General features: G+C 42.2%; 1 protein-coding gene across 4 annotated transcripts in view; it reads left to right on the top strand.

Annotated features, from left to right (window-relative positions):
• espn (espin) overlaps nucleotides 1–15880 on the top strand; it is a 167979-nt gene that overhangs the window by 37006 nt on the left and 115093 nt on the right. For all 4 annotated transcript variants that reach the window (XM_087980336.1, XM_043676084.2, XM_043676086.2 and 1 more), the window contains exons 3-4: nucleotides 10434–10620; nucleotides 14751–14933. In XM_087980336.1, coding sequence (XP_087836462.1) covers nucleotides 10434–10620; nucleotides 14751–14933 — 370 coding nt within the window. The remainder of the gene's footprint in view (nucleotides 1–10433; nucleotides 10621–14750; nucleotides 14934–15880) is intronic.

Below are 15880 nucleotides of genomic sequence, written 5' to 3'. Positions count from 1 at the left end.
TCTGCTAGTAAACCCCTCTCTAACAAAGATACTTTTTTCATATGAAACATCTTTGCAACAAAAGACCAAAGACAACCCAGGGAGATCTACAACCAGATGAAGACAGACACAGATGACAACAGCTGCTGTCTGGTTTTGAAAATTAAGTTGAAGTAATTTTAGTGGGGGCGTTTATTGGATCAGATTAGATTAGATTACTTACAGTGTGGAAACAGGCCCTTCGGCCCAACAAGTCCACACCGACCCGCCGAAGCGCAACCCACCCATACCCCTACATTTACCCCTTTAACCTAACACTACGGGCAATTTAGCATGGCCAATTCACCTGGCCCGCACATCTTTGGACTGTGGGAGGAAACCGGAGCACCCGGAGGAAACCCACGCAGACACGGGGAGAATGTGCAAACTCCACACAGTCAGTCGCCTGAGTCGGGAATTGAACCCGGGTCTACAGGCGCTGTGAGGCAGCAGTGCTAACCACTGGGCCACCGTGCCGCCCAAATCAGTATATTGCTATAGAGTTGGAGGCAGATAACAAGCTGTTAGGAGAAAGGAGACTTCGAGTTTTAAGGAGTTTTGTTTAATGTTCAGTTTTAGAGTTAAAGAATAAATTGATGTTTTTTTTCTTTAAATAGTGGAATTTGGGAGTTCTCTGTCACTCATATGTTAACAGATTATGAGGTGAGGTGAGCTTCTCTGGGTGTTCTGTTTAATTAGCAGAGGGGTTCACTGCCATGTCGTAACAGCAGGATATTATTAAGCTGGTTATTAGAAGGTTCAGAAAAGGTTTACTAGGCTGTTGCCAGAAATGGAGGGCTTAAGTTGTAAGGGGATACTGGATAGGCTGGGACTTTTTTCACTGGAACATAGAAGGTTGAGGGGTGATCTTATAGAGGTTCATAAAATCATGAGGGATATAGATAATGTGAATGGCAGGTATCTTTTCCCTAGGGTGGGGGATTTCAAGGCTAGGGGCATATTTTTAAGGTGAGAAGACATAACCGTTTACACGGAGAGTGGTTCGGATATGGAGTGAACTTCCAGAAGAAGTGGTGGATGTGGATGCACTTACACTGTTTAGAAGACATTTAGATAAATACATGAGTAAGAAATATTTGGAGCGATTTGGGCTATGCGCAGGTAGATGGGATGAGTTTAGTTTGGGATTATAGTCAGCATGGACTGGTTGGGTCTGTTTCCATGCTGTATGATTCTACGACTTGAGAAGTGGAGAAAGTCTGTGAAATAGGAGCAAGAGTAGGCTGTTGGGCCCCTTGAGCCTGCTCCGCCACTTAATAGGTTCATGGCTGATCAAATATATCTCATGTCCACTTTCCTGCCCTTTCCCCCTACCCCGATTCCCTAAGTAATCAAGAATCCATCTATCTCAGCCCTAAATGTACACAATGAACCTGTCCCCACAGCTCTCTCTGGCAAGGAGAGAAGAAACTCTCTTCATCTCTGTCATAAATTGCTGCCCCTTTATTTTCTGAGACTATGCCAAATTCGTACAGGAAAAAGGGCATTTCTGTCATGACCGGAATAGTTTAGCAATCTAACTGAGAGATGACATAAAGACAATAGTTTTGGAAATTCGTAAGTTACACTTGTGCAGTAGAGTATGCGCTTGAGATCTAGCCACTTTGTTGGACCATTGAATCACTATTGTATAAATATGTTTCGTGCTGAAAGTAGTTACTTAAAATAGCATGGTATTTGACATTTTCACAGATAAACAGAAAAATACTATTTCAAGTACCTGTTTTTTCCCCAGTTAGACAGGGTAGCACTCCCATGATAATGATGAGCATATGTACCTTCTTTGAAAGAATAACAACTTTTATATGCAATGTGCAGTGAACCTTCTGAAAATTAGAAACAGAATTGTGGATCAAGTGTTTGAAACCTGGGCACACAGTGTAATCCAGCAAATATAATGAGCACTCCTCTAGACACTCACCCCGTTTTAAAATTAGTGGGGCAGGCAACACAGTTGGATATTGGGATGGTTACAGTGTGGTACCAAAAACACTGCAGGGAATTGGCATATTTAGTGTGTGTAGCTCTGTTATTGTTAATTCATTGCTTTTAAATAGCTGACCAAGTTCACAGCTTTATAAGTAGAAGCATTGAGTTCAAAAACAAAGGCATTATGCTGAACCTTCGTGAAGCACTGATTGGGCCTCACCTGGAATAATGGTCAATTTTAGGGTCTCTGTTATCATGGCAATGAACCTTAGCAGAGCTGTGACCTCTGTAGGATGTATAGAGACAAGGGTCTAAGCTAAGATAAACTAAGGTAAGATAAACTTTTCATTTAACATTCTGCTAACAAGACTTATGTATAAAATTCTGAAGAAAGGTCACACAACTGAAATGTTAACCTAATTTCTCTTCACAGATGTTGCCAGACCTGCTGAGCTTTTCCAGCAATTTCTGTTTTTGCTTCTGATTTCTATCATCCGTAGTTCTTTTGGTTTTTATATATAGAATTACCTTTCAGTAGTGTTATGTGATCTCCTGCATCACTACTAGAAGGTTAACCATTTACATATTTGCATATTAATGATTTACTCTGTGGATATTACATTTTAAGAAGGATGTCAGAGCCTCAGAGAAGATACACCAGATACAGAAGTGATTTACAGGATTGGTATTAGGGATGATGAACTTCAGCTATCTGGAAGGGTTGGAGAAGCTGGGCTAGTTTCCCTCAGAGCAGAGAAGAATAGGAAAGATGTAACACATGTACTCAAAATGGTGAAAGATTAGCGAGTTTTGAGAAGATTTGTAGCTTAGGTTGAGGTTCTGGATGTAGGTTTGCTCATTGAGCTGGAAGGTTTATTTCCAGATGTTTCCTCACCCTACTAGATAACATCTTCAGTGGGCCTCAGGCAAAGCACTGTACATGATTCCTGCTTTCTATTTTTATGTTTGGGTTTCTTTGAGTTGGTGATGTCATTTCCTGTGGTGATGTCATTTCTGGTTCTTTTTCTCAGGGGGTGGCAGACCTATCTACCACAGCACTTCACCTGAGGCCCACTGAAGATGTTACCTAGTATGGTGACAAAACATTTGGAAATGAACCTTCCAGCTCAGCGAGCAAACCTATATCCATGGTGAAAGAGTTTGATAGGATAGATCAAGAAATTATTTCCACTGGTAGGCAGATTCCACAGCTAGCCACCAGACAGAGGACACAGATTTAAGATAAATGCTAAAACAGCCAGAGGGACAAACATAAACTAAGTAGAAAGGTACCAGGGAATAGACACTTGGTGTTCCCACCATGGATTATCATTCTGGTCAAACTGGTTACTTTTGAGAGTCTGTCCAAATAATCTATTAGCATTTGAGCTGATAATCAGCTTTTCTCAGAGCAGGTTGTGCGTTCAAGTCATTTCTTAGGGTTGAATCTGGCCTCGTACTTCAGTACAGTATTGATCAAATGCTGCATTACCAGTGGTACTATCTTTTGGCCTATCTTTTTGCTCAGTGCCTTATAAAAGCGAAACAGAGTTCTCCTGGGAGAGTTGGCCAACATTCACTTCTGAACCAATGCCAGTGAAGCAGATTCCCTATTCAGATCTCATTTGTTGCTAGTGGATTCCACTGTGTATAATTTGGTTTTGTGCTTCCTTACTTTACAACAGTGACTGAAATTTGAAATTAATTGATCTTCACTTTAACTTTGAAAGGTGCCAATCAAATACAAGTCCTTTTCTCTTGATGAATTCAACTATCCCAACATTCAATGTCTAGCCAAGGATGGATTGTCATTGATCAGATTGTACTCCAACATGGCATCAGGGGGTAGGGTGACATTCAACTGCTTATGCCAGATGATGTCAATGTGTGAAAGAATTTCCGAACATGGATAGATTGGAACTTCATGTTTTCAGCCAAACATTTGCAATTGAAAATTCACAACAGACCAGGTTTGGCAACCATATTATAGATACAGCGCTGGCTATTTAGTTTAGAGAACCACTTTTGCCCGATGCTGTAATCTTCAGAGTTACTCTATACTTTAATTTTCCTACTACTGTATCCGTTTGGTCCCCCTCTCCACAGTCCTATAAGGTAATCCCACTCACAAAGAGATTACTGGAGAAGCTCAGCAGGTCTAGCAGCATCTGTGGAGAGAGAATCAGTTAACGTTTTGAGTCTCATATGACTTCTTCAGAACAGATTTGGTCTTCCAAACTTTCACAAACTTTGTAAGACCCCTGTGAAGATAAAATCAGAATCTGTGCATGTGTTAATTTACAACAATTCCCCATGAAGGCATTGGTGTCAGTACAGTTCACAACCTGGTAACTATACAGACACTTCAGTGTCAGTTTTGCTTAGTCTGAGTGTCAAAGCAATTTTACTGCCTGGACTTAGGTTTCCTTCACGATCCCTGCAGGGGCTGAAGATTCAGAAAGGACCAGAGGTACCAGGAAATCCTATCACTCTTGACATAAATACACCCAAGCTTCAGTTCAATTATGTTCGAACAAAGGATTTACAGCCACAACGATAAACATTACTAAAAGAAGACAAAAGCTCAAAATGTTTGTCTGACACTCATCATGACTAGGAAACAAGAAGGAGGCATGATAAAAGAGATATGCATGTATCCATTTTGAGAAGTCAGTACTGCTTGGCTGGGCCATCATTACTATGGAGTTACAGCAGAAACAGTTAACTGTTAGCCTTAGTTCTTACAACCAGGCAGGTAGACTCTGATTGGTCAGGAGTTTGCCTGTCTGGCCTGAGAACTAGGATTGACAGTTAATTGCTGCATCGCTATGATAATGATGGTATAACAAATCATCAATCTCATCTCATTCTGTAAAAACTGGGTGTCTCTTTTATCCCCAAGTCTGTTTCTTTCTTTAAAATAAAAACAACCTCTTCAGACAGTTAGCGGAGATGAGAACGATCCTTTAGGAAGTCAATAAAATTCAACACTATTCAACAAAAAAAGGCAACCAGTTCAGATGTGTTATGACACACTTGTTGAGCAGGTGAGACTTGAACTCAGGTTCTCTGGCTCAGAAGTGGTAACACTATGACTGTACTGAAAGAGCCCCTTATGTCTGTTTCTTATGTCCTAGTCTCTCTGAATGCAAGGTGAAGACCATTGCCTTCTTGTCTCCTTTTTAAATTCAGTATTTTTAAATTCAGTATTTAAATTCAGTACTACCAAATGACTATGTAAAACAACGTCGATAGTTACATTTGTTTAAGGCATCTATCATGATAAAGCATCCCAAAGGTGCTGTCAGAAGTGAAAACATGGTTGTTAAGTGGCCTTTTCTAGCATACTGGTAATGTCCCCACCTTTGGACCATAAGGTTTGGGTTCAAATCTCATCTGCCCTTGAAAATGTACCTGAACAGGTTGGTTTTAAAAATAATTTTATTAACTACTTAAACAGGCTGGAACTCTTTCCTCTCGAAAGGAGAACACTGAGAGGTGGTCTGATAAAGGTATTTAAAATTATGAAGTCATTTGATAAACTACTTGTCACGAAAATATTTCTCCTTCTGAGGGAGTCCAGAGGTAGGGAACAAAAATGCGGTGGTCACTAATTAATGCAATAAGGGATTCAGTATAAACTGCTTCACACAATATAAGATAAGAATGTGCAACTGATCCCCATTTGGAATTGTTAAGACAAATAGCACCGGTATATTTAAGGAGAAACTACACAAGCACAACAGGGCGAAGGGACAAGAGGTCTGATTGGTAGGGTTAGATAAAGAAGGCAGGGATGGGGCTCATTAGGTGTGGTAAGATCAGCATTGATATTTGAGTCAATGTCCTGTTTTTCTTAATTTTTACTACATGAAAAAAAATTATACATGGCTGATAATAAAGCAACAATCAGTTACCAAGTTAATCGATTTACTGATAACCCAGCACATTTTATTTTAACAGTGATGGAGATTAAAGCATGTGTAACTTCGGTTGTGACTATAGCTATTTTTGTTCATGCTGTTACTCCTCAGTACTTACAGAATCTGTAGTAACTGGATCTTCTCTGAATCAAGTTGATCCATACTGATCTGTTTAAGTTAGTTATGGATAAACTAAAAACTGTATAGAAGTACTGCAAATAATTCAGCAAACTGAGCAGTATTTCAGTACAGCCACTGACTGATAAATCATTCAATGCTTGAATACGACTGATGACTCAGTGCATCATTGACAGTCACTATCAACTGACTGACTATTCAATATTAGAAACTACAAAGTGGGCCTCAGTAGATTACAACTTTAACCACTGGGGCCTGAAAATCAAGCATATTCATGGGTACCAGGATGTTGCTGGGAATGAAGGGTTTGAGTTATAAGGAGGGGCTGGATAAGCTGGGACATTTTTACCGATGCATAGGAGGTTGAAGGGTGACCATATAGAAGTTTATAAAATCATGAGGGGTTATAGACAGCTGAATGGCAGGTGTCTTTTTCCCTTGGGTGGGAGATTTCAAGACTAGCGATGTATTTTTAAAGTGAGAGGAGAATGGTTTGAAAAAGACATGAGGGGCAAATTTTTTACACTGAGAGTATTTCATGTGTGGAATGAATTTCCAAATGAAGTCATGGATGTGAGTACAGTTACAGTGTCTAAAAGACATTTAGATAAGTACATGAATAAGGAAGGTTTGGAGGGATATAGGCCAAGCGCAGGGAGGTGGGACTAACTTAGTTTGGACTTATGGTCAGAATGGACTAGTTGGACTGAAGGTGAGAATGTGGTGCTGGAAAAGCACAGCAGGTCAGGCAGCATCTGAGGAGCAGGGGAGTTGACGTTTCGGGCAAAGGTCTTTCATCAGGATGATCATTCCTGATGAAGGACTCTTGCCCAAAACGTCGATTCTCCTGCTCCTTGGATGCTGTCTGACTTGCTGTGCTTTTTCAGCACCACCATTCTCTCCACTGATCTCCAGCATCTGCAGCCCTCACTTTCTCCTGGTTGGACTGAAGGGTCTGTTTCCGTGCTGTATGACTCTACCAGCAAATTCTGAAGTGAGTAAGAATGTAAATCGCAGAGGATGAGCTGTGATTCGTCACCCTTTGGGCTATTGGCCGAGCAGGCTTCTGCTGTCTACTGGCTGACCAATTAGTGTCCATCTACAACCAGTTGCAACACTATCCAGTTGTTATTGTGTTCAAACTAACCAATGATTGCACGCTATTGCTTAACCAATTTGTGACAGCCACAGTGAGACAATTAAGCTGCCATTCATTTATATTCACAATGTGATTAATGAAACCATTTTACTGATTGACAAATTTATGCCTATTAAGTATTTAGATATTTTCCTGATCAATCTGTTCAGAGATACCTCTGGACTTGAACCCAGGCCTAGTTTAACTTGGAGGTAGTAACACTAGCCCTGCAGCACAGGAGTTCAAGTCAAATCCATGAGGTTTGGTGATGTTATTGATTTATCACTATATGGTTTGTGATGTTCAATCAGTGCTGTTGGTGCCAATGTATTTCAGTTTACGGATAGTTACCTGCACAGGAGTGGGAAAACATCATGGGTTTCTCAGACCTCATTCGTGAAAGTTGAGATTTCTTCACTGGTGTTTTGCTTTACTGGGGCCAATGCAGGGGTTGATGCTCTTGCACAATAAGACACAGTTTCAGAGAGCAACAGATTTCCCTCACTCTCTTGAATTATTGAACTGTTTGTGCTCATTATGAGAAAGCATGATAACTAATGCTCTTCCTGTTAAAACATTCAGCAGATTGTTTTTTCAATGAATGGTAGTGTTTGCAGCTTCAATATTAAATAACCCAGTAAATTGGGGGAGTGAGTTTTTTCACCTATGAATCGTATAAGCGCGGGTAATGGATAAATAGTGAGACTGTGTTAACCTTACAAATATATTTCTACTAGTACACAATCACATAGAACAAAGTTTTTTCAACGCTGCTTTTGAAGGTCTGCAAAAAGCACTTTACAACCCTTTCAAAGCTCTGCAGCTAAACACATTAGCTAGCTTGGAACTGATCCACCAATATGACTAAAGTAGGTTTCTTTAATGTATTTTTCACTAAAGTTTTCTGCAGTCATCAGTGACAATAGCCAGGGGGTATTTTTTACCATTACTTGTTGGGTGGTAATCCCTGCTGAGAGATATGCCTTTTACTAAATTTCCTCGACAGCCCCTTCCTTTGTAACTGCAGAAGGTGCAACACCTACCCCTTCACCTCGCCCCTGCTCACCATCCAGGGGCCTAAACCGTCTTTCCAGGTGAAGCAGCCTTTCACCTGTACCTTCTCCAATCTGGTCTATTGCATTCGCTGCACCCGATGTGGCCTACTTTATGTTGGAGAAACCAATTGCAGACTGGGTGACCACTTTGCGGAACATCTTCAGTCCATATGTGAGCAGGGCCCCAACCCACCTACAGCCGGTCATTTAACCACAGCATCCTGCTTGTATGCCCACTTGTCTGTTCTTGACCTGCTACAATACTCCAGCGAACCTCCAGTGAGACTCTGTCCTTTCAAGTCTGGCAGTTAGACACACAATTGTTCTGCCATTCTCACATTCCAATCACTTAATCTGAACTATGAACATCCTTCCTCCCCCAACACTCCATCCCCACTGACTATTACATAGATGTTGCCCCCCCCACCCCTTCCTGAAGAAGGGCTTATGCCCGAAACGTCGATTCTCCTGCTCCTCGAATGCTGCCTGGCCTGCTGTGTTTTTCCAGCACCACATGTTTCAACCCCCCCACCCCAAAACTTCACATCAGTTCTGATGAAGAATCATCTAGACTGAAACCGTTAGCTTGCTGTCTTTCCATGGATGCTACATGATTAGATTAGATTAGATTAGATTACTTACAGTGTGGAAACAGGCCCTTCGGCCCAACAAGTCCACACCGACCCTCCGAAGAGCAACCCACCCAGACCCATTCACCAACATTTACCCCTACACCTAACTCTACGGGCAATTTAGCATGGCCAATTCACTTAACCTGCACATTTTTGGACTGTGGGAGGAAACCGGAGCACCCGGAGGAAACCCACACAGACACGGGGAGAATATGCAAACTCCACACAGTCAGTCATCTGAGGCGGGAATTGAACCCAGGTCTCTGGCGCTGTGAGGCAGCAGTGCTAACCACTGTGCCACCATGCTGCCCTTTTTTTTAAAACCCACGCAGATACAGGGAGAATGTGCAAACTTCACACAGACTGTCGCCCGAGCCTGGAATCGATCCTGGGACCCTTGTACTGTGAGGCAGCAGTGCCAACCACTGAGCCACCGTGATCTGCTGTGATTTCCAACATTTTTTGTTTTCAGGTCTAGCATGAACACTAGGCAGTTTTCATTTCACTGACACTGCAGGTTCATATTGCAAAAGTGAAGTTAGGGTTCACCCTGACTCCAGAGCAAGAGACAAAAACAGAATTTGCTGGAAAAGCTCAGCAGGTTTGGCTGCATCTGTGGAGAGAAATCAGAGTTAACATTTCAAGTCCAGAGACCCTTCTTCATAAGGGTCTTCAGAAGACTCTTTGTTTCTGATTTCCAGCATCTGCAGTTTTTTTGATTTGGTCCAAAGTGTGAGGTATTTAGTGGGGATTCATATGTAATTTGGGCTGGAGCTGGGCTGCGTATGGCAGAAAGCAGTCTTTGTTGACGTGAAAGCAATGTGCATTCAGCGTGTGTGATTGCAGCAGAGAGGTTACAGAATGGCTTTTCTGATCTGGTTCTTATAGAATCACACGGCATGGAAACAGACCTTTCAGTCCAACCAGCCCATGCTGACCATAAGACAGACAATATTTCCACAGCATAAAATCAATACATTTCCAGTTAATTTCAGTTCCAAAGACGAATTATATTGGGCTCAATGTTAACTCCTTTTTCTGTCCTGCCAGAGCTGTTGGGTTTCTTCAGCACTTTCTGTTTATATTTCAGGTCGCTATCTTCTGCAGTGACTTGCTTATATTTAAACTGATGAGGGGAAAGGGAATAGAAGGTTACAATGGTACATTTAAAGAAGAAATTGGTAGGTGACTGAAAGAGAATATCCTTGGCATTGGCCATTAGGCTGAATGGTCTGTTATTGTGCTGTTTACACTGCATAATCCTAATGCAATTGGGAATTACCTCAGCTATTCTTCCTTCATTACTGGCTCAAGAATCGCAGAGTTTGAAACAACCCTTGGGCAGAATGTATTGGGTGGAAGTAGCTATTGTGATGAATTTAATCACAGTTTTTAATTAGATAAAGACTTCAAGATTTTAATCCACAAATTAGAGGGAAGGAGAAAGGTAATGGGTTTAGAATGCAAATACGACCTGTACCACTCAATGTAATGGGCTGAGTAGCCTCCTTCTATGTCTCCGTTTCAATGATGAGGACGAAGGAATTTCATAAGTGACATATTGTGTTTCTCCTTTCAGTGTTGTAAATACACAAATGAAAAATGGTGCCACACCGCTCTATTTGGCCAGTCAGGAAGGACACCTGGAGGCTGTTCAATACCTTGTGAAAGAATGTGGAGCAGATCCACATCTCCGAGCCAATGATGGGATGACTGCACTCCACTCAGCAGCACAGATGGGACATAATACTGTCATTGTCTGGCTGGTAAGTTACATTCTTGGGACACCAGGCTAGGCTGATCCACACGGGGCAAAGCAATGACTCAAGCTAGAACTGGCCAGTTTTTGTCCTACCTTCAATTTAGGTGGTCCATGTTGTGCATTCTCACAAACAAAATTATTCAGATGAATTTTCAAAGTGTAGCATGTTACCCAATTGTTTCTACTAACTACTGGATAGTTCCCTGAACATAAAATACATTCCTTAGCCTTTTCTGGTCTGGAAAGTGGATTGGAACCTGGAATGTTGAAATTAGGAGCAACTTGAAGGTTTTCAAGGGAAGAGAGGTAAGTGGAAAGTCTTAAAGGAGGGAATTCCAGAGTGTATATTTCTGGCAGCTATGCCATTCATGGTAGGATGAAGTAGGAAGTTAGAACATGGACAAAAGGACAAGCTTGAGAAGTGTTGGCAGAAGGTCATAGATGTCATAACCTGATAACCTATTATGTTGCCTTGGAAAGATTTAGAAGTGTGGACAACAATTTTAAATTTAATGTGTTGAGTGATAGCCAACAAGGTTGCTGGGAATTTTCCATGTGAATATCCAATTTTGGATCAACTCTCTCACTTTTGTTTTGATGCAACCTCCAACCACGCAGTGCACTGCTATATACAACCCCTATCAGCATTGGCAAGCAGAATATTAGAAGATACCATTCTGAGGGACAAAACACGAATCAGAATGGCCTCTTCTCTTCCATGAGTTGATGTTCCACTCTTGAAATGCTTACTATATTTGGCAGTGGTTGAGAAGTTCTTTTTCAGGATCATTGCGTTTTCCAAGTAGAGGGGAATATAGGTTGAGGAAGACTGTAGAGTCAAATAGATGCTGCAAATTGGCAATGAGAGTACAGTGACCAATAAATTAACCCCCAGTGGACCTCCCAAGAACTGCAACTTACAAGAGTGAAAGTGTAATTACTTCCACTCACATGGTTCACTCAATAATATCTGATTGAATTGAACTTTGGAAGAGCAGCCCAGGGTATGATATAACATAGAACAATACAGCACAGTACAGGCACTTTGGCCCTAAATGTTGTGCCAACCTTTTATTCTATTCTATGATCAGACTAACCTACGTACTCTTCATTGTACCATCTTCCATGTGCCTATTCAAGAGTCGCTTAAATGTCCCGAATGTATCTGACTCTACTACCACTGCTGGCAATGCATTCCACCTACCCAGCATTCTCTGTGTAAATACCCTACCTCCAATCACCTTAAAATTATGCCCCCTTGTGGTAGCCATTGCCACTCTGTGAAAAAGTCTATGGCCATCTGCTCTATCTATGCCTCTCATCATTTCTTACACCTCTATCAATTCACCTCTCATCCTTCTTCGCTCCAATGAGAAAAGCCCTAGTTCCCTCAACCTTTCCCCATGAGACATGCCCTCCAGCCCAGGAAGCACCCCCTCTAAAGCTTCCACATCCTTCTTATAATGAGGCAACCAGAACTGAAAACAATATTCCATGTGTAGTCTAACCAGGGCTTGGGAGAGCTGCAGCATAACCTCACAGCTCTTAAACTCAATCCCCCTGCTTAATGAAAGCCAATACATCATAGGTCTTGACAAGCCTATCAACTTGGGTGGCAACTTTGGGGGAATCTATGGACATGGACCCCAAGATCGCTCTGTTCCTCCACACTGCCAAGAATCCTGCCTTTAACCCTGTATTCTGCATTCAAATTTGACCTTCCAAAGTGAATTACTTCACATTTTTCCAGGTTGAATTCCATCTACTACTTATCAGCCCAGTTCTGTATCCTGTCAGTGGCACGTTGCAACCTACAACAACCCTCCACACTATCCACCACTCCACCAACCTTAGTGTCATTGGCAAACTTACTAAGCCACCCTTCCACTTCCTCATCCAAGTCATTTATAAAAATCACAAAGAGCAGAGGTCCCAGAACAAATCTCTCCGGAACACCATTGGTCACCAAGCTCCAGGCTGAATACTTTTCATCTACCACCACTCTCTGTCTTATATGGGCCAGCCAATTCTGTATCCAGTTAGCCAGATTTCTCTGTATCCCATGCCTCCTTACATTCTGTATGAGCCTACCATGGGGAATCTTATCAGACACCTTGCTAATATCCATATACACCTCATTCACTGCTCTACCTTCATCAATGTGTTTTGTCACATCCTCAAAGAATTCAATAAGATTTCTGAGGCATGACCTGTCCCTCACAAAGCCATGCTGACTATCTCTAATCAAGCTATGGTTTTCAAAGTAATCATAAACCCTGTCTCTCAGAATCCTTTCCAGTACATTACCCACACAGGCGTGAGACTGACTGGTCTGTAATTCCCAGGATTTTCCCTATTCCCTTTCTTGAACGAGGGAATAACATTTGCCACCCTCCAATCATCTGGCACTACTCCATTCGACAGAGAGGATGCAAAGATCAATGCAAAGGTGCAGCAATCTTTTCCCTTGCTTCCTGTAGTAGCCTTGGGTATATCCTGTCTGGCCCAGGGGAATTGTCCATCCTCATGATTTTCAAAAGTTTCAGCACATCCTCCTTCTTAACATCAACCTGTTTGAGCGTATCAGCTTATGCACACAAACGTCAAGGTACCTCTCAATAGTGAATACTGAAGCAAAATATTCATTAAGGGTCTCTCCAATCTCGTCTGACTCCAGGCACAAGTTCCCTCCACTATCCCTGATCAGCCCCACTCTCGCTCTGACCATCCTCTTGTTCCTCACATGAGTGTAGAATGCCTTAGGGTTTTCCTTAATCCTACCTACTAAACCTTTTTCATTCCCCCTTCAAGCTCTCCTAAGTCTATTCTTCAGTTTCTTTCTGTTTACCTTGTAACCCTCTAGAGCCCTGTCTGATCCTTGCCTCCTCAACCTTAAGTAAGCTTCCTTCTTCCTCTTGACTAGATAGATGTTCCACATCCCTTGTCATCCAAAGTTCTTCCAACCTGCATCTCTTCCTTCCCTCAGTGGGACAAATCTGTCCAGCACTATCAGCAAGTCCTCCCTAAACAACTCCACACTTCTGTCATGAATTTCCCTGAGAACATCTGTTCCCAATTTAGGTGCTCCCAGTTTCTGCCTAATAGCATTATAATTCCCCGACCCCCAGTTAAATACTTTCCCAAACTGTCTGCTCCTATCCCTCTCCATGAATATAGTAAAGGTCAGGGAGTTGTGATCACGACCACCAAAATGCTCTCCCACTGAGAGGTCTGACACCTAGCATGGTTTGTTGCCAAGCACCAAATCCAATATGGCCTCCCCTCTAGCTGGCGTATCTACATATTGAGTCAGGATCCCTTCTGGACACACATGACAAAAACTGCTCCATCCAAACTATTTGAGGATGAGGACGTTCCAATCACTATTAGGGAAATGAAAGCCACCCACAATAACAACCCTTTTATTTCTGCACCTTTCCAAAATCTACCTCCCAATCTGCTCCTCTGTGTCTCTGTTCCTATTGGGGGGTCTGTAGAAAACTCCCAATAAAGTGACTGCTCCTTTCCTGTTTTTGACTTCTATACATACTGACTCTGTAGACAAACTCTCCTCAGCTACCTCCCTTTCTGCAGCTGTGATACTATCCCTGATAAGCAATGCCACTTCTCCACCTCTTTTACCTTTGATGGGATGAGAAGACATTAATTTGTAGCCACAACTGGCCTGGCTTTGGTCAGTGCATAACTTTGTTAATATCAATGAGGAAGGTATCAAATGAAGCCCAAAAAGTTCAATGCTGAGAGGATCATCACCACATGCTCTTGTCCTCTAGACCCAGGTGCTGTTTGTGGGCATTGATCAAGGATCTGTTGGCCTTACTGCTTGGTTGGGGTTTTGTATGGGAAACAGAGAAGTAAAGGAAATGATGCCTATAAAATCATTTAGGAAAAGGAAACTTAAGGGAACATTTGCATTTCTTGGATTATGCTATGATTACTGAAGGATGAGGCCAAAACTCCAGTGATCCAAGATGAAGACGTTTTCTTTAACAACAGATTAATGAACAGACATAAAAGTGTTGTAATTTTAATATGCTTCTCCATGTGAGACAGAGCAACTGTTTCCCTTTGGATTATTTAACCAGTTTATGTTTCCTCCCACTTTGTGTGCAGGTGAGCTTTTCAAACATTAGTCTATCAGACCAGGATGACGAAGGGGCCACAGCTTTGCACTTTGCTGCCAGCCGAGGACATGCCAAGGTTCTCAGTTGGCTATTGCTACACGGAGGTGAAATCATCACAGACAACTGGGGTGGCACCCCATTACACGATGCTGCAGAGAACGGGGAACTAGAGGCAAGTTTCGTAGCAACTGCATTGATTTGAAGTGTGGAAGCACGGCTTGTTGCGTCTCAGTTAAGAATCAGAGAGTATTTTCCATGACCTTCCGAGAAATTGTTCTGTAGCCCCTCCAAGGCCTACGGTTGTGACTATCAGCTCACCCCCAGCATAAACCTGACAATGTACAGGGTCTTTGTGCATCTTGGAACCACTTTGTCCATTCACTTGGGGAGCAACGACACACCATTAATGCTCACAGTATAAAACACAAAATTGGAACTTAAGTGCCCAGCTGGTACTGGCATTTCCTGACACAGAGGAAGTTAATCAGTGAAATAAAGAGTTGTTCTTTCTTTTAATAACACTGATGGCACAGCATTTTGTACTCCCCTAGGTTTCCCTTCTTTTTAAAGCTCACATGCTCTGGTTTAGATCAGGTGAGCTCTGCACATTTGTGTACTGCTCCTTCTCACCTGACCTGCCATTTACTTCCTGCTGCTATCCTGACAGTGACTGTCATCGTGTCCCACAGCAACAGGTGCCTAGAGCATAATTGGACAGGTTCACACTACATAATATTCCCGCTGGAGTAACATTTTGGGACTGACTGTTTTCTGGGAACAGATGTCAGAGAACGCATTATGAAGCAATCAGAGCATGCTGCATCCCTGTAGCAGACTGTGAAATTACACTTGGTATTGAAGATGGAAATGAACACTGCTTTAACTTCTGTGAAAGACATGGCTCTGCATTACATTGTAGTACAAGCATCTCTGCAGTGTGTGACCCAAAGCACCATGTGACTCATTTGAATCACATGACGCATAAGACACTTCAGTGAGTCACATGATTGGAATGAAGTCAGCCAGGTGGACCTTATAGAATATGAATTGGCTGGTCCAATCAGGGAGCCTTGGCTGACAGGTATAAACAGGAGTGTCAGAGGTTCTGTTCACCCTGAG

Source organism: Chiloscyllium plagiosum, unplaced genomic scaffold (genome assembly GCF_037043375.1).
Source record: "Chiloscyllium plagiosum isolate Xiang-an unplaced genomic scaffold, Cpla_swu_hap1 HiC_scaffold_37, whole genome shotgun sequence".
Lineage (NCBI taxonomy): Eukaryota > Metazoa > Chordata > Chondrichthyes > Orectolobiformes > Hemiscylliidae > Chiloscyllium > Chiloscyllium plagiosum.
The sequence above is the reverse complement of the archived record's forward strand: the minus strand, read 5'-3'. Positions and strand labels throughout refer to the sequence as shown.